The sequence below is a fragment of the Megalobrama amblycephala genome, linkage group LG17 (assembly GCF_018812025.1).
Source record: "Megalobrama amblycephala isolate DHTTF-2021 linkage group LG17, ASM1881202v1, whole genome shotgun sequence".
NCBI lineage: Eukaryota > Metazoa > Chordata > Actinopteri > Cypriniformes > Xenocyprididae > Megalobrama > Megalobrama amblycephala.
Genome location: NC_063060.1, coordinates 42,887,930 through 42,908,020, shown reverse-complemented (window position 1 = coordinate 42,908,020; position 20,091 = coordinate 42,887,930). Strand labels below are relative to the sequence as shown.

The following is a 20,091-nucleotide window of genomic DNA, read 5'->3' as shown; positions in this document are numbered from 1 at the left end:
GGGATACATCACACATCCAAGCCTATGTGTCTGTATCTCTGTAAAAATGGAAAGAAGATGGTCAGTAAAATCAATTATCCTTTTCGTGAATGCTATGAAGCAGCATCTGATTCAGGCATTTTGACTCTAGAGGAGGGAGATCATGTCTATGTGCGTCTTGGGGAAAACTCATGGATCCATGATAATAATGCATATCACTACTCTACATTTGCTGGCCATTTACTTTTTCCTCTTTGATAGCTTTGGTGATACACTTCTAAATTACAAGAAACATTTAAGTTTTGCCATTTCTGATTGAAGTGGTGGTGAATACATGTAACATTGAATATTTTGTCCATTAAAAGATTTTAAGAACATTGTAATATTGGCTTTAAATATTCAAACTCCATGTCTGTATAGCACGGAGCCCCAAAGGGGACATGGTGGTGGAAAAAATTTAAGATGGGAGGAAAAATAATAAGTCAATACTTTTGCATTGTCTCGCAAATGTTTGCGTTCCCCCACGAAACCTTCAGGGGGAAACCGTCCTCCTGAAGGTTAACAGCCAGCTTAAAAGTTTTTGGTATGTATCTTAATGATAATGATGAATTAATGATATTAAGAAGAGGATCAACTTCTGGAAGCATCTCTTTCAGTAGCTTAGTAGTACTATAGCAAAGAATGAATGGAAGTGTTCCTCAGGGGGTCTATAGAACAACGTCTGATGTGATACTGTAGTAGACAGTTGCATGGATATAATTTTCTCTTAATAGTTTCAATCTTTCAAGTAAAGAAATTCATAAAGTCATCACTGCTGTGCTGTTTTCTCATTTAGCCATTGTATCATATAAATACCTAGGGTTGTGTTTGTTTTATTTTAAAAGTGTTGAAAAGTAAGCAAATCTAGCAGTTTTTAAGGCCTTTTGGTATGCAATAAAACTTTCCTTCCACGAAATTTGAAATACCTCTAGTTTTGTTTTCTTCCATCTGCGCTCCATTTTTCAGGCTGCTCTCTTGAGGGCCTGAGTGTGCTCCTTGTACCACAGTATTGGACTAATTTCCTTAATCTGCTTCAAGCACAAAGGAGCAACTGTGTCTAAAGTGCTGGAAAAGAGAGAGTCAATAGTTTCTGTTGCAACATCGAGTTCTTCTGCTATCTGGTATGCCAAGGAGTAGAAACTGATTGGGAAGATTATTTATAATCAGTCTTTAGTGGTAGAAGTGATAGTTCTACCATATACAGGTGCTGGTCATATAATTAGAATATCATCAGAAAGTTGATTTATTTCACTAATTCCATTCAAAAAGTGAAACTTGTATATTATATTCATTCATTACACACAGACTGATATATTTCAAATGTTTATTTCTTTTAATTTTGATGATTATAACTGACAACTAAAGCCGAGTACAGACTGCATGATTTTAGCCCCGATTTTGACTCACCGACAGGTTTTGAGAAATCGCAGACAAATGCCCGAAATCACAGGCAAAACGATGTGAATGAGCAAAGACGCGATCTGAGAGAATCGCTGACGAGTCGCCGACACCCGTGAGATATTTGGCATGCTAAATATCTGGACCTGTCGGCGATTCAAAATCCTGCTGTGTGAAAATTGTTCTGACTGAAAACTACATCGGCGATGACCAACAGCCAATGAGAGAGCAAGATACAGAGCAGCGGGGAGTTCGGGGAAGAGTTATAGACCACTCTCATTGCAGAACACACAATCCTTGTTCCTCGCGTCTCCCCAACTATTTCCTCCTCCATATTCTTCTTTTCTTTTTCTTGTTTTCGCTGCAAATCAGCACACAGGCAATTTGTATTGCAAGCTTCTTGCGGGCTACCATTTTTAATAATAATCCCAGTCTCACGTGAGAACTCCGGTCTTGCATGCATGATATCGCGTTGTTTCCTTGTCACGTCTCGTGTGTGTTTGGTTGTGAAACGTTATTTGCGTGCCAGACAGAGTTGTCGGCGATTCTTCCTATTGTAAAATCATGCAGTGTGTGAAACCTTCTGTCGCCGATCCATCGTGCAGTGTGAACACAGCAGCGACTGAATGCTGGCCAAGATAGTCATGCAGTGTGAAAAGAACAGTGACCCGACTACTTTGAAAATCGTGCAGTCTGAACTCGTCTTAAGGAAAATCCCAAATTCAGTATCTCAGAAAATTAGAATATTGTGAAAAGGTTCAATATTGAAGACACATGGTGCCACACTCTAATCAGCTAATTAACTCAAAACACCTGCAAAGGCCTTTAAATGGTCTCTCAGTCTAGTTCTATAGGCTACACAATCATGGGGAAGACTGCTGACTTGACAGTTGTCCAAAAGACGACCATTGACACCTTGCACAAGGAGGGCAAGACACAAAAGGTCATTGCAAAAGAGGCTGGCTGTTCACAGAGCTCTGTGTCCAAGCACATTAATAGAGAGGCGAAGGGAAGGAAAAGATGTGGTAGAAAAAAGTGTACAAGCAATAGGGATAACCGCACCCTGGAGAGGATTGTGAAACAAAACCCATTCAAAAATGTGGGGGAGATTCACAAAGAGTGGACTGCAGCTGGAGTCAGTGCTTCAAGAACCACTACGCACAGACGTATGCAAGACATGGGTTTCAGCTGTCACATTCCTTGTGTCAAGCCACTCTCGAACAACAGACAGCGTCAGAAGCGCCTCACCTGGGCTAAAGACAAAAAGGACTGGACTGCTGCTGAGTGGTCCAAAGTTATGTTCTCTGATGAAAGTAAATTTTGCATTTCCTTTGGAAATCAGGGTCCCAGAGTCTGGAGGAAGAGAGGAGAGGCACACAATCCACGTTGCTTGAGGTCCAGTGTAAAGTTTCCACAGTCAGTGATGGTTTGGGGTGCCATGTCATCTGCTGGTGTTGGTCCACTGTGTTTTCTGAGGTCCAAGGTCAACGCAGCCGTATACCAGGAAGCTTTAGAGCACTTCATGCTTCCTGCTGCTGACCAACTTTATGGAGATGCAGATTTCATTTTCCAACAGGACTTGGCACCTGCACACAGTGCCAAAGCTACCAGTACCTGGTTTAAGGACCATGGTATCCCTGTTCTTAATTGGCCAGCAAACTCGCCTGACCTTAACCCCATAGAAAATCTATGGGGTATTGTGAAGAGGAAGATGCAATATGTCAGACCCAACAATGCAGAAGAGCTGAAGGCCACTATCAGAGCATCCTGGGCTCTCATAACACCTGAGCAGTGCCACAGACTGATCGAATCCATGCCACGCCGCATTGCTGCAGTAATTCAGGCAAAAGGAGCCCCAACTAAGTATTGAGTGCTGTACATGCTCATACTTTTCATGTTCATACTTTTCAGTTGGCCAAGATTTCTAAAAATCCTTTCTTTGTATTGGTCTTAAGTAATATTCAAATTTTCTGAGATACTGAATTTGGGATTTTCCTTAGTTGTCAGTTATAATCATCAAAATTAAAAGAAATAAACATTTGAAATATATCAGTCTGTGTGTAATGAATGAACATAATATACAAGTTTCACTTTTTGAATGGAATTAGTGAAATAAATCAACTTTTTGATGATATTCTAATTATATGACCAGCACCTGTAAATCAATCAGTTAGTACAATAAAAACCATAAAGGCAATACAAATATTTTGTAGGGAAAACACCCTAGGAAGTAAAATTAGCTCAAATGAAATATTTATAGGGAATTATAAAGAGTTGTTTAGATTACGACCGAGCAACTGATTCGTCCAGCGTTCATTTGCTCGAGCCGTAATAAGCTCTTGTAACGGATATAAATATCCAACACTCGTGAAACCCTGATTAAAGCAGGTAGCTTGATCACAGTTTAAGACATTAAATCATAAAGCACATAATACAAGACACTTTCTTTTAAAATCTACAAGAGATTTTATTTATTCTAACACAAGCTAATCTACCACGAACACACACATACATACATACATACATACATTCATTCATACGCGTTGCAGTAAGACAGGAAGTGAGAGAGAAAGAGTTTAGGAGAGAGAGAGAGAGAGAGAGAGAGAGAGCGAGAGAGAGTGGGATATGATGAATTCCTAGCAAAGTTATGCTTTTCAGAAGATCTGACCTGAACGAACCATGAATCATTAAATGCACCAGTTCAGTTTTAATCTGGAGGTACTTGCTTGCGTCGACTTTGAATGTGAATATCCCTCGTTGGCGTGTAGAGAAGAGTTTTCCAAGTCGATGAGTTGTCGCAGGGTATTCAAGGTCCGTGTTGTGTTCGGTAGAACCCAATCACGTTTGAGCTTGCTGAAAAATTAAAGGGAAGACTCTTTGTCGCTGGAGTTGAAGCGGCAAAAGTCGTTGGTTGAACTTTGCAGCGAAACTTAGGACACAAGACTTTCAGCGGTAAAGGACAATTAAGTAAAGAAAAGGAAAGTGAGTGAAGGTTGGATGGCTTGAATGAGCGGCTTGTCTGTTCTTCTTGTTACTCCATTGTTCTTGGTACTTGTCTTGACTTCTCTTACCAGAACAGAACCAACTCCTTTCTCGTTTACTAACCAACTTCTCCCTCTCACTATCTTGCAATATGATCGTTTAAACTTAGTTGTTTGTCCCACCTCTGAGGAGTCTTGGCCAATCAGACATTGTCCTGTTTCAAGAGGGCCTTCCTCTGCCCCCAATAAAACATAAGTGTTACATCCTGTTTCTGCTTCAGCAGAGAGTGCCATTTTAACATAACTTCTATTAAATGGAATACAATACATTTTAAACAGATTTCATTCAAGTCAGGATATAGGAAAGGGGGAAAGAATCAAATCAAGTCCAAATAAGGCATACTTTCAGTCATTCAGTCAAGAGTTAACACATTTACATGAATTGTGAGTGTTCTAAAGCCTAACTGTTTACAGGTAGTACTTGTGGACACATAATGCAAAATGTATGTAGTTAAAAGATGTTTGATAAGTCCGTTAAAATTGTTGGAACAATTTTGAAGCAGATTTATTGTTCAACAGTCTCTTTGGCTTTCCTGTGAAGTAAGGAAACAAAAGGGTCTGGATTGTCTCTCTGTCTTCTTGGGTGACCCTTTGGTATGTCGCTTCTGCTATCAGGAAGCATGTGTCGTAAAAGTAATCAGCCTGGCTTTATCTGCAGACGGGCCGGAGCCGGAACCCCAATTCTGAATTAGAATTATGTTTTGAAAGAATCATCTGAATGATTCATTTGTCTGGTTCGTCCACAGTTGCTACAATTTAGTCTATATAACATGTTTCACTTGTCATGATACTTACACAATGAATAAATTAGTCTGTGAATGAATTTATGAAAGAATAAATAAATGGGACAGATTAACTTGTAGGCCTACAGTAGCAATTTTTATGAATCTTCTTTAACACATGCAGCCTAATTCATAAGTTTTTGCCTTAGTCCTAAACCTGAGAGTTCATAGACAAGGCTCATGTAGGCATATGATGAAAATAAATAAAGATTATTGTGGAATGGTCAGTTGACGTGCTTGTGAACTGGGGATGATTACAAATTGAACATACACAAAAATCTACAAATGCAAATATTGATTCGTATTATGATTTATCCTTATAAAAAAAGCAAATGACACTATACCTGCACAAAGGGTTCGGGCTATTTTTATTTTTTTATTTTTTATTCAGAATACAAAGCTGTAGTGTTGAGATTGAGTTGGATCTGAGTCTTTAAACATCAGTGCATCTCTTTTATACCAAGAGCTTCATCAGAAGCTGAAGCCTCATTACAATATGTCAAATTAAAGTTAACAAGTGGTGTCATTTCTAGCTTAATTTTGTCTTTAAATATTAAACCCAGTATGTCTTATATATCAGAGAATTTATCTCTTTTCTTTTATCAGATGCTTATATTTTGTGTCACATACACAAGCTATATTTTGCTGATACTGTAGATGGATCATGTTTCACATGTGGTTATCTGCAATATATTTAAACAAATATATTTCCTCATAAAATGTGTGTCATTAGTTAAACATCAACCCACCAGGGATATATCAGGATTTTCTGGAATTTCTGGAACAAATACCTGTAAGTGTCTTGTGCAGGGCTGTAGGGAACCTTCAACAGAAGCCCAGTAATATTCTTTTTTTTTTTCCACTCACAGTTGCGGTGCAGTTCTTGTGTACTCTGGTAATTAACACATCAAGTAGCCAGCTCATCACAGGAAAGTGTTTAAGTGGTGTGACTGCAAAACTTTAAGGTAAAGATGTCCTGCACCATTCTGTATCCGCTCCTGCTTCTCCTGTTCAGCTGTGCCTGTATGTCTGAGGTCCAGCAGGAAGAGAACGAAGTGCAGGCTGAGCGTTTGACTGTGGAACAAAGAGGTGCTGTTTTGACTCCTGATGAGTGTCAACAACACTTTCTCACAGTGATCTACACTGAGCTGACAGAGCTGAAATCCACTGTGAGTTCTCTGAAGAACAAACTGGAAGACAATGAGAAACAACTGGAGGTCACTGAGAAAAAACTGGAGAACACTGAGGAACAACTGGAGCAGCTCAAGAGAAACGGTAACCCTGTGTTTGTTCTCATTTCACTTGTCAAACTTGCAGATGGAAAACGAAAACAAAATTAATTACTATGGATGGATAAAATAAAATATATCCAAATATATGGTAGATAAATATATGGTAGATGAATGCCAAGTAATTTCAGAATACATCCTTATAGTTCAGTTTATTGTTAACTAACCATCTGTTGGAATAAACATCTTGAGATGTGTAATTGACATATTATACAGGGGTTTAATGACTGTTTTTGACAAATTGTGAACTCTGATTCTCACAGATTATAAAGTGGCATTTGCCGCCACACTTGGACCCATTGGTGACCTTGGACCTTTCAACACTGATATCACTCTGGTTTACAAAAAGGTCTTTGTGAATGAAGGAGGAGCTTACAACCCAACCACTGGTGTGTGTTCTGCATCAATGTTTGATATCACACTCTGAAATCTACATGTGAAATAAACAGTGTAATTATATGAGCATAAAAGCATCAGTGTTAATTGTTGCATATGTCATTACAGGTATCTTCACAGCACCAGTTAAAGGCGTCTATTTCTTCTCTGTCTCTGCACGTCACCGCTCAAACAGACTAATGGATCTAAGTCTCTCTAAAAATGGACAACCGATGGTATTTGTTATTAATCATCCTCTAGGTGAACGCTATGAATCAACAGCTAATTCATTCTCTTTGACTCTAGAGAAAGGAGATCATGTCTATGTGCGTCTCCGACACAATACATGGGTCTTTAATAATGAAGCTGACTTAACTTCATTTGCTGGCCATTTACTTTTTTTTCTTTGAGGTCTTATTAAATTCATGAAGTTCAACATACTTCTCAACAAGTCTTAACTGCAGGTGATGATTTTTTAAGACAAGTGCTGATTCACTAAAGAGTAAAATAAATGTTTGTTTGTTCATTCATATTTCATGTAATTTTATCTCTGTGACAGTTTTATTAAAATTAATTGTTTGTAAATGTTATAAAGTAATTTAATTTGTGGTTGTAGCTTTAAATGATTCTTACAGATTCTTACTTTCTTTACATTTTTACTGAAAAATATCAGTTAGGCACAATGTTATTTTGGTGTATAATAACCTATTTGTATTTGTAATTATGCACACACCATTGACCATGTTAAATATCCTTAATGTATTGATACTTTTTACACACAGAATTCAACATTTTTGGAAAATGTATATATTATATATATATATATATATATATATATATATATATATATATATATATATATATATATATATATATATATTAGGGATATTTAACATGGTTATTCTCCATATGTTTCCTTAATAAAAGAAACTCACACATTAATTGTCATTCATTGTGGCTGAGTGATCTGTCAGTAGGAAAAGCTCTGTGCAGAGGGATTTAGAGAAAGTTAATAATCAACAAACTTTACAAGTCATTAGATGCTGTATAGCTTTCAAACAATGTCTTGATTCACTTCCTCTTCTTCTGTAGAGATTCTTTCATCACCTATGAACAAAGAACATACACACACTTCATCATCTATGGCCAATAGAACTATTAAGATAGAATCAGAGATGTGAGATCTGGCAGAATCTTTACCTAAACTCTCCATCCGGTGATCCAGAACACCCATGCTGAGACTATGCGGTTGCTCACCCTCTGGGACTCAGAGGTTTGGGGTGTCTGAGTTTGCCTTTGTCATCTCTCAGTTGTGACCACAAGAAAGTAGCAGTGATTATAAACCTGCTTACTTTGCTATTAAACTGAGAATATACCATGTACTTCTAAGAGTAATTATAAATGACTACAAACTAACCCACAGCTTAAACTGAATCTTGGATTTTTTTTTCTTTTTTTTCTTCTCAGAATTCAGAATTACACACACATTTTAACAATTTATTTAAATCCACTTAAGAGAAATAATCCACAGGGACATAAATAGTGGTGCAGTCAAATACATGTACAAAATCAAGGACCAATAGCATACAGCAGATCATCACAATATTAAGCATAACTCTCAGTTTTTATGGGTATAAGTAACAAGGCGGCTGCCTATAATAGCAGACAGAGCACAGTACCTTGCTAACCGCTTAGCCCTTTTTTTTTTTTTTTGAGCATCCCAAGCTGTTGAAGCCCTTTTACTACCAGCCTGTGTGTATGTCCTAAGCTGCCAAATATGAAAACAAGTAATCGGGCACGATAACCTATCTCTAAAATAGTGTTTAGGAGTGGTTGGTATTTAACTACCTTAGTCATAAAGGCTTCCTCCATACTGGAGTCAAAAGTGCAAGCAACTTCTGTAGACTCCTCATTAATCACAACAACATCAGGTGTATAAGCCAACAGATGTGAAAAGGTTTCAAAGTTACTTTTGCAATACTGAAACATGTATGGTTTTACACAGGAATGTTTATACTTTATTACTGAAGACGAGAAATTATTTGATATATCTTTCACTATAAGGTCCACAATTCTGTCATGGCGTGCTATGTACATTCCCTTGTAAGCATGGCAGCCAATGTGGTACCTGAGTTGTAGAAAACCAGATGGAAAGGTTAAATCTAGTAGGAAGAACTTGTAATCTAGCTTTTACTGTGAAAATGACAATGTCCTCACTAAGTGCTGTATTCTTAAGAAGTGAATGAGAAACAGAGTGATCAGCAGATGGAAGACATGCAAGTTTTCCCTGAAGTTTCAGTCGCGCCAAGTGTTGTTTTTGGTGATGTTGATGTAAGTCCATAAGAGTTCGCCGGGCACCTGTAGATGTTAACGGGTGGCTATGACCACCGTATGTGGCTGTTGCTCTGACGTAGGTGAGGGGGTCAGTAATAATGTCCTCTGAGACTCTCACAGTCCTTAGAGTCAGACTTCTCCCACTGCCAGCAATACTCCAGTTCGAACACAGAGATCATTCAAGTCCGGCCAGTCTGACCTGACACCAAAACCAGCAGAGTGGGTGTCAAGTTTCCCGCTGGGTTTTATTTTGAAGCCAAGGAAGTGAGGCTCTGACTCCCTGGCCAACGGCACCTTGCGTCTCCTTAGGTCCAGGAACAGGGAGGATCTAGCCAGCTCCCTAACATCTTTATCATCATTATTCAGCATGTTCAGAAGATGGGAAATCAGCATCCATATCATGTTTGGCACCCCCAACCCTCCTTCCCATTGGGGATGAAAAATAATATCACAAGTGCTATGTGTATTCAGTCCAAACCACTTTCGCACCAAGCTCACTGTTTTGTTATTCAATTCGCTCAGCACTTTCTGTTGAATATGAACATTGGAGAACAGATGTTGTACTTTAGACAGCGCCACCTGTCTAATAGCCTCTAACTACATAGTCAGTGGAAGTGGACGCACGTCCTGATTTTGCGAAGTTAGATGCGTTCCTGGATCAACATATTTTGTTGATCCTGGAACAACATTCCAGTCTGAAAATTTAGTCTTAACCCTGTTCCTATCCCTAAACCTAATCCTACCCATAAGTTATCCCAAAAATCAGAGGGAAATGATAGATGAATAACACTGATATAGAAACACCAATTCATGATTTTAAGCCTAAACTTGACATAATCTGTAAACTTGTTCCTCAAATCTGATTGGTTGATTTGAATGTTGTTCCAGGATCAACAAAAATGTTGACCCAGGAACATGTTGAACTCAGCAAAAGCAGGTTCTGTGGCAGTGGACATTTGTCAATCAAGTGCAACCTGGATGTATACTCTGACACGATGATGTTTACTTGCTTTTTCCATTCTCCTGCAATATTAATTTTGTGTCCAAGATAAGTGTATGTCTCATGAAGAGAATATACACATATAGGATTTGCTGCTACTGTAAACTCAGGACATTTATCAGTTTTTGAATGGTACCACCTATTCCCTCCACTCCTCCTCTCATACAGAACAGCACATTTTGTGTCTTTAATCTCCAGACCTGACCATTTCAGAAAACAATCTGTTCTGGCCAGCATGTTTTTAACTACACTTTCTTCTGTAGAAGTGACCTGGACATCATCTGCATAGCCCTGCACTGGAATAGGAGATATCATATCAGGGGGGCACATTGTCACATCCATTTTAACCATTGGTTGATGGCAATTATAAAATGAATTGCACTCCAAGGGCAGCCAGTTTTAATGCATATCTGAAGTGGTGTTGGGTAAGTGAGCTGTTCTCCACAGATTACTTCAATAAAGGAGCCTCTATATACATCTTTCACTATGTCAATGAACAACTGAGGTAGCGAGTAGTGCTTATTTGTATGCAAGCTTGATTGTTGCAATCAAACACATAGTCCATAATAGTTGCCAAAGCATCTTATCTGCACCTATTGCATTACAACGGGTGTGGTTGTTTAGTTTTACCAAACAACATTGTGGCATTCACTTGCATGCGAACTATGAACTGCCGCCATCAACACACACACCCCTTGCAGAATCTGTGAAAATGTGAATAATTTTAATAAAATTGAGAGATCATACAACATGCATGTTATTTTTTTATTTAGTACTGTCCTGAGTAAGATATTTTACATAAAAGATGTTTACATTTAGTTCACAAGACAAAACAATAGCTGAATTTATTCAAATGGCCCCATGATGATCCATGACTGTTTTTTGTTGTTTTGTGATGGTTGTTCATGAGTCTCTTGTTTGAGCAGTTAAACTGAGCTCTGTTCTTCAGAAAAATCCTCCAGCTCCTGCAGATTCTTCAGTTTTCAAGCATTTTTTGTATATTTGAACCTTTTCCAGCAGCGACTGAATGATGTTGAGATTCATCTTTTCACACTGAGGACAACTGAGGGACTCAAACACAACTATTAAAAAAGGTTCAAACATTCACTGATGCTCCAGAAGGAAACACGACGCATTAAGAGTCGGGGGGTGAAAACTTTTTAACAAGATGAAGATGTCACAATTTTTCTTATTTTATTTAAATATCATTGTTTTTCATTTAGTACTGCCCTTCGGAAGCAACAGAAGATACTTGCATGTTTCCCGGCAGAAAAATTAAGTACAATTTACCTTGATATTTGAAGTCAAATGTTTACACCCCCCAACTCTCAATGCATCGTGTTTCCTTCTGGAGCATCAGTGAATGTTTGAACCTTTTTTAATAGTTGTGTTTGAGTCCCTCAGTTGTCCTCAGTGTGAAATATCTGCACTAATAAAATATCTTACTCAGGACAGTACTAAATAAAAAATAACATGCATTTTGTATGATCTCTCTTATTTTATTAAATTTACTCACATTTTCACAGATTCTGCAAGTGGTTCACATACTTTTTCTTGCATATATATATATATATATATATATATATACACCGATCAAGCATAACATTATGACCACCTTCCTAATATTGTGTTGGTCCCCCTTTTGCTGCCAAAACAGCCCTGACCCATCGAGGCATGGACTCCTCTAGACCCCTGAAGGTGTGCTGTGGTATCTGCACCAAGATGTTAGCAGCAGATCCTTTAAGTCCTGTAAGTTGCGAGGTGGAGCCTCCATGGATCGGACTTGTTTGTTCAGCACATCCCACAGATGCTCCATTGGATTGAGATCTGGGGAATTTGGAGAATAAGTCAACACATCAAACTCATTGTTGTGCTCCTCAAACCATTCCTGAACCATTTTTGCTTTGTGTCAGGAGCATTATCCTGCTGAAAGAGGCCACAGACACCAGGGAATACCGTTTCCGTTAAAGGGTGTACATGGTCTGCAACAATTAACACACACACACACACACACACACACACACACACAAAAAAAACACATTATATAAAGATTAAAATTGTATTTGCATTTCAGTGAGTGAAATAAGTAGTTCTAACTTTGGAATATAATGGTTACTTTTCTGAAATGAGGCAATCTCAATGCCGTATGCAGCCAACAAATGTGATCTCCGCAGGGCACAGCCGTAAAGAGAAACTCCAACCAGACCTGCAGGTGTGATTATTTTCTTCACGTGACTAAACTAGCCTATATTTCATATTTTCTTTCCTCATTCAATTACATGAGTCATGAGTTAAACATCAATGCACCTGTTTTCAAGAGTTGCACCAGACGCTGAAACCTCTTGTCCAAAACTGCAATTAGACGAAGTTAACAATATGGCTTTAAATAATAAACCTCTGATAGTGTTTATATTCTACTGTAAATCAATCTGACCTTTGGTCTTTTGTTATTTTTCCACACGTGTGTCATGTTTTACACAATAGCTTGATAAAAAGATACTTTTAAAATCTGTTTTAATTGAAGATTAATATTACATATATTGCATATATCTTACAGTATATATCTTGTGTGTCATATATGAACTGATCAGCAGGGCATATAAATTGTTTTTCTCATAGATGGATCACGTTTTACACGTGATTATCTGCAAAACAAATGTTTATTTTCTTTCTTTCCTCATAAAATGTGTCATGAGTTAAACATTAATCCAGAAGGGATATTTCTGCATATAAAACAACTGTAAGTGTCTGGTGCAGGAACATTCAACAGAAGCACAATAATATTAATTTCCTTACTGACAGCTGCAGTTCTTCACTTATAGATTATCTTCAGGTAAAGATGTCCTGCACCATTCTGTATCCGCTGCTGCTTCTTCTGTTCAGCTGTGCCTGTATGTCTGAGGTCCAGCAGGAAGAGAAGGAAGTGCAGACTGAGGGGACTGAGCGTTTGAATGAAGAGGAAAGTGCTGTTTTGACTTCTGCTGAGTTTCAGCACTTTCTCCCAGGGATCTACGCTGAGCTGGCAGAGCTGAGATCCACTATGAGGTCTCTGAAGTACAGACTGGAGGTCACTGAGGAACAGCTCAGGAAAAAAGGTAACCCTCCCGTCTGTCATTTCACTTGTGACAAACTTACAGATTAAAAATCAGTGCAAAACAATTCCTATGGATGGATAAAAAATTAAGTTATATGAGTATCTTTCCTACGTAGAAGGCAACATTCTCAGGACCTTGTGCAACGTTCCCTAAAAAGTTCTCAAAAGGTAACAAAAATTCAGAACCTTCGGAACGTTCCTAAAACATCCTCTTTTGGTAATGAAAGTGCTGCAGTTCAAGTTTCCATATATGAGTTTAGGGGAACGTTCCCTTTTGGTTATTTTATGGTCAAAAAAGAATGTTACAAAGAGGACATTTGGGACATTAACTGAATTGGGACCACATGGTCCTCTGTTGGTCATTTAATAACGTTCCTGATATGAGTTTAGGGGGACGTTCTATTTTGGTTATTTTATGGTCGCGCAAGAACATTACAAAGAGGACATTTGGGAAGGTAACAGAACGTCCTATAGTAATAGTCCCCTAAACCAGTGTTTCCCAACCCTGTTCCTGGAGGCACACCAACAGTACACATTTTGAATGTCTCCCTTATCTGAACCATATATTTCTGGTCTGGGAGTTTCTACTAACGAACTGATGAGTTGAATCACGTGTGTTTGATTAGGAAGATTTGGAAAATGTGTACTGTTAGTGTTCCTTCCAGGAACAGGGTTGGGAAACACTGCCCTAAACATTCCCAGAGTGTCCTGAACGTTCACTGAAGGTCCACCAAATAACGTTCCCCAAACCTTAAAAGAACTCCACATCGTGACCGTCTCTGAATGTTCTGGGAACGTTACTAGATGACAGGTTACCCCGCTAGAAATTTTACATTCCCAGAACAGTCTCAGAACATCCACTGGTGTTAAGGACGTTGCCTAGTAACGTTCCCAGAACGTTCAGAGACGGTCACGATGTGGAGTTCTTTTAAGGTTTGGGGAACGTTATTTGGTGGACCTTCAGGACGTTCTGGGAATGTTTAGGGGACTATTTCTATTGGACGTTCTGTTAACTTCCCAAATGTCCTCTTTGTAACGTTTTTGCACGACCATAAAATAACCAAAATAAGAACGTTCCCCCTAAACTCATATCGGGAACATTATTAAATGACCAACAGAGGACCATGTGGCAACGTTCAGTTAATGTCCCAAATATCCACTTTGTAACATTCTTATGTGACCATAAAATTATCCAAATTGGAACGTACGTCCCCTAAAGTCATATAAGGAACCTTGAACTGCAGCACTTTACCAAAAGAGGACGTTTTATGTCCCAAATGTTCTGTAAAATGTCAGAATTTTTATCACTTTTAGGCAAAGTTGTGCAAAGTCACGAGAACGTCGCCTTCTGCGTGGGTGTTTTATAGAAAATAATAAAGTTTGAAGTCACCATTATGGGGGTGAGCGTTTGCTTTAGATGGACTCTTGATTAGATTTTCTCTGGCTGTTTTAACTGTGTTTCCAAAACACAATTGTTATCGCAAATAACGCAATAGAAATTGTGTCTTTTAGTCTCACACAGACATCATGAATCAGCGTATGAACCTCAACAATGGTGGCACTAAACCAAAATCTTTTTTGTGACTTTTGTAGCTTGTTTTGTGATGCTCAGAACTGATCTGTTTATCTGAACATTTTGTCCCCATTGTCGAGGTTCATACGCAGAATCTTGATGCCTGTGTGAATCTACATGATGTTGTATGAATTTCTGCATAATGATAAAAACTTTTAAAATATCAAAGCAGGACAGAATTTTATGCATTTCCATAGGACTACAACATGAAAGAAACACAATATTCAGAGACCAATGAATAAGACCACTATATGATGATATAATTATCAACAATGAGCAACAAAACCCATTTGATCAGATTTTTTTTCTCACATTTTTTTTTTTTTAATTTTGTAAAAAATGCGTTAGAAACACACAATTACAGCAATTGGATAAAAAATAAAGTCAAAACGTCAAGGGTCAGGAGCCCAACTAAAGCAAGCACTTACCTCCGTAACGATGACATTTATAAATTTTGATAAAACATCAACACCTCATTAAGAAGATGTGTATGAAAGAAACAAAGTCAGAGTGGTTTGTAATAAGTGAAGATGCAGTGAGGTCACCATTGTGCAGGAGAGTAGAGCCTGTGCTTCAGTCAGTGATGATCCAGAAACACTGATGATCTGTTGCATGCAGGGGCGGAGCCAGGGGGTGGCCAGGGGTGGCCGTGGCCACCCTTGGCCTAAGCTTGGCCACCCCTTTGGCCACCCCGCTCAAAGCTGCTGTTTCTGTGTACTTTTTTGTTGACAAGAATTGCGTTTATTTAAACACAGAACCGTCTCTCTAAGACCAAAAAACGGGAGACTTTTCAAACGCGCACTCCAACTTCACCTCAGCGCAAGTCAAACGCGCGCGGAAATGATACAGGTGCCAAATGAGCTTAAGTAGAACAGCAGTGAACGGCGAACATTATATATAGCTTACGTAAATGTTTCTCAACTGGTGGGTTGGAAGACCGCGCACTTTTCAATCACGCGCAAATACGGCGCGCTGTATAGGCCTATTACTCACTATAAATAAAGCACAAAAGAAACTACGAGCATGCAACGTCATAGTTCTGTCGTCTATTAAGTCATGAAATAACCAAAAAGGCGATTAAAGCTGCGTTAAAACTGCATGCATGTAGGCCTATTTGAGGTATACAGTATATAGGCCTATGCGTCACATGAAATATTCTAATATTCTGCTATGTGAGATCACAGTATGGCACAAAATATGTAATTTTTTAATGCATAAATAAATGTGAGAACTGTGCATTTGTACTAGAATTGTCCTAATTTTGCAAACAAACAACAATGTATCACATTTAAATGCATAAAATAATTAATTTTACATTCTGGCATTTATGTGCTGTTGACTTCTGCATCAGCAATATGGGAATTCAAAAGAGAATACTTTTTCCCCCTTTGTACTGAGTTTAGGTATGACAGAACTGTTGCAATTATTTATTTTGACAATATAGAAAGTTAAACATTTAGTGTTTACTTTTTTGGTTAGTTTTTGAAACAGACAAACTCAGAATTGTTGAAGTTCATTGATTATTCATAAAGTTCAATGAAGGTTGAATAATCTTTGAACTACAGTATGTAGTTATCTGTCTCATCCATGAAGATGCAACAATGGAGAACAAGCTATTGGAGGTTTTGAGAACCTGAACTGACAGAACGAGGTAAAATTTAGCTATAGTGTGAGCCATTTATTAATATGCCTGCAGGTGAGGAATGATTAAAAAAAAAAAGGTCAAATTCACTCAGCATTCCATGATCTAATTCACTATCTCAATTACAATTAAGTACAAATTAACTGTATTCAGTTGTGTTGTATGGGCACAGTCCAGTACATTCTATTCAGACTCATTTTTATGTTGAAATAATGAAGATTTCTGTGCCACCCCGGACTCGTTGCTGGCCCCTGCCTGGCCACCCCTGTAAAAAAAATCCTGGCTCCGCCACTGGTTGCATATTGCTTTATTTAAAGGCTGTAACTGTGTAGTTGCTGATGCAGTGATAGTTACATTAGCTCATGTGTGTGCTGCTGTCAGCTAATGACTTACTACAATAGATTTGCATTTTAAAGAAAAGGTTTCATAATATTAATCCAGGAATTACCAGTAAAGAGCTTTTTTTGTAAGACATTTAAGAAAAATTTGTTTTTGTTTGAACAGCCACTTTTGTTTGTCAATTTAGCTCTAATTTTCAATTAAATTTTTTGACAAGGGGAGCAGGGATGTTCTGAGAACATTTCCAAATAAAGTATGTTCCCTAAATGTTCAAAGAACGTCTTGAATGTTCCCTGAAGGTCCACCGAATAAAGTCCCCCAAACCTTAAAAAAACTCCACATTGTGACCGTCTGTGAACGTTCTGGGAACGTTACTAGACAGTGTCCTTAACACCAGTGGGGACGAGAATGTTCTGGGAACATAAACTTTCTAGCGGGGTTGTTGGTCATAAGCATAGCAGAACAGTGCAAAGCAATAATAAATTAGTTTCTCATTAACTATAGCAACTAGAATAAACATATTCAAACAGACAGACCATATACATAACCAATACAAAGAGGAAATATAGTTTGTGATCTTACGTGTTATTACAGAGGTTTGCATGATTATTTTTTAACAAAATATGATCTCTGATTCTCACAGAATATAAAGTGGCATTTGCCGCCACACTTGGACCCATTGGAAACTTTGGACCTTTCAACACTGAGATCACTCTGGCTTACCAAGATGTGTTTGTGAATGAAGGAAGAGCTTACAACCCAACCACTGGTGTGTGTTCTTACACTGAACCTGAATCTGTGTGTTATCGAACTCTGAAAGCTTCATATCAGATAAACAGTGTAATTAAATGACCATAAAAATGCTTGATAATTAATTGTTGCATATATCATTACAGGTATCTTCACAGCACCAGTTAAAGGCGTCTATTTCTTCACAATCTCCGGACATAACCGCTCATCTAGGGGAATGGGTCTAAGACTCTTTAAAAATGGACAACAGATGATAACTGTTTACAATCATCCTCTCAGTGACCGCTATGACACAGGATCCAACTCAATCTCTTTGACTCTAGAGAGAGGAGATCATGTCTATGTGCGTCTCCGGGAAAATACATGGGTCTTTGATAATGTAAATGACCACACTTCATTTGTTGGCCATTTACTTTATTCTCTTTGATGGTCTTAATAAATTCATGTAAAGACATCCAGATTCATAAATGCATTACAGAACATCATCTTATGAGGCTAAAGTCTTAATGTTTGTTGAGTCATATTTCGTGTTATTTGATAGTTCTATTAAAATGAATTGCTTGTAAATATAAACTTTTTTTAAGAAACTTAATTTGTGATTTTAGCTTTCATCGTCTCTTACAATAGATTTAATTATTGTCATTAATGGCGGGTTCCTTTATAATTTTACTGAACAATATGTAATGTTATGATTACATGACAAGCACATTTTGCAACACAGTATCATTTTGGTATACGATATCCAGTTTGTATTTGTCATTATGTGCATGCCTTTGTTAAATATCTCCATTGTTAATAAACTTTTTACACACAGAATTCAACTTTCGCTTATTCTCCATATGTTTCCTCAATAAAATAAACTTGCACATTAGGTTCTCAATTATCATTCATTGATTGAATAATCTGTGATAAAGCTCTGTGAAGAGGGTCTTATAGAAAGTGAATCAGCAACTTCACAAGTCAGTAGATGTTGCCTTCAAACTGAATATGCACAAAATAGTTCCACTCAGGACCTAAAAGGATTAGTTCACTTTCAAATAAAAATTTTCCTGATAATTTACTCACCCCCATGTCATCCAAGATGTTCATGTCTTTCTTTCTTCAGTCAAAAAGAAATTAAGGTTTTTGATGAAAACATTCCAGGATTTTTCTACTTACAGAAAAATGTTTGTTCCATAAGTAGAATAGGGAAGGTGTAGGACATTCAGTGGAAGCTTTTTGAAGAATACGAAAGTGCAGTTTTGGTGGAACCACTTAGAAGACGATCATTTGTTTATATAAAGCATATACATTTACATTTTTGTCAAAAATGAGTGATGGTTTCTCTAGATAAGACCCTTATTCCTTGTCTGGTATCGTTTAAAGCCCTTTAAAGCTGAAACTGTAATTTTGACCTTCAACCGTTTGGAGGCCATTGAAGTCCACTATATGGAGAAAAATCCTGGAATGTTTTCATCAAAAACCTTCATTTCTTTTTGACTGAAGAAAGAAAGACATGAACATCTTGGATGACATGGGAGTGAGTAAATTATCAGGAAAATTTTATTTGAAAGTGGACTAATCCTTTAAGGACAAAATGTCCCCTTTGAAACCCATTAAAAATTCAATTTTTTTAATCCCATTTAACTATAAAATGAAGTTAGTTTCATGAAGTTATAAGCGAAAATGCCACGTGAAAGCTACATCTGATTTTATTTAGCGTCTGTGTGCCTGTGGGGTTTTATGTGTCGTAACTCCGTGAATATCTCATGATTGACGCATTAGATTATGACTTATTTTAATCGTGAGAATCTGCTGTAAATAATGATGTGCCATTTTTCACAATCATGTTTCATGAAGTTACGAGTGAAAATGTGGCAAATGCAGCATCCATATATTATTTACATATGGGTCTTGCTCTTGGGGGGGGGGGGCTTCCCATACAAAAACTTGTACAGCACTACTTGGGAGTTAATGAAATTGGCTACATTTATTGTAAAATTCAGACTCTAAGCTTTCAAATAACACCTATTTTGTGTTGATCAAGGTAGTAGTTTTGAAAAATATGAGTATTAATTTTTTTTGTAGCTAGGTGGAGCACTCCAGAACTACTAAGCACTTGTTAAGAGTTTCAAAATCAAAATGATTGGATGCATTAAAAAGGTGAGTTTCTAAGCTTTAAAATGACAATGTCAGTGGTTGCTTAGTATTTGATTATGAATTTTTTGCAGGAGGTGGTGTACTCTGTGTCACTTTCTTTAAAAAGAATGGTTTAATAAATGTTTTAATGTGTCTATAAGTAAAAACAATTGCCGAATAACCATCATATTGTGCTCCTCATCAACAGCGATCATAATGGAGCGCTATTAAATACGAGGCTAAAAGACCGCAGACTTCAGACTCATCTCAGAATAGCTCAGAAGATAACAACAGGTGTATTTGTCCACTTGTAATCTGCTATTAAAATCAGATTTTTG

General features: G+C 37.6%; 2 protein-coding genes across 2 annotated transcripts; both read left to right on the top strand.

Moving 5' to 3' along the window:
* The first annotated feature begins 6,060 nt into the window (after nucleotides 1–6,060).
* LOC125250326 (cerebellin-3-like) lies at nucleotides 6,061–7,488 on the top strand. Its single transcript, XM_048162856.1, has 3 exons — nucleotides 6,061–6,514; nucleotides 6,792–6,917; nucleotides 7,033–7,488. Exons 1-3 carry the CDS (start codon nucleotides 6,211–6,213, stop codon nucleotides 7,311–7,313), a joined length of 711 nt encoding a protein of 236 aa, XP_048018813.1. The 5' UTR covers nucleotides 6,061–6,210; the 3' UTR covers nucleotides 7,314–7,488.
* Nucleotides 7,489–12,955: 5,467 nt separating this feature from the next.
* On the top strand, nucleotides 12,956–18,465 carry LOC125250328 (complement C1q-like protein 2). The gene is made up of 3 exons (XM_048162858.1): nucleotides 12,956–13,332; nucleotides 17,529–17,654; nucleotides 17,782–18,465. Exons 1-3 carry the CDS (start codon nucleotides 13,077–13,079, stop codon nucleotides 18,060–18,062), a joined length of 663 nt encoding a protein of 220 aa, XP_048018815.1. The 5' UTR covers nucleotides 12,956–13,076; the 3' UTR covers nucleotides 18,063–18,465.
* The last annotated feature ends 1,626 nt before the right edge of the window (nucleotides 18,466–20,091 follow it).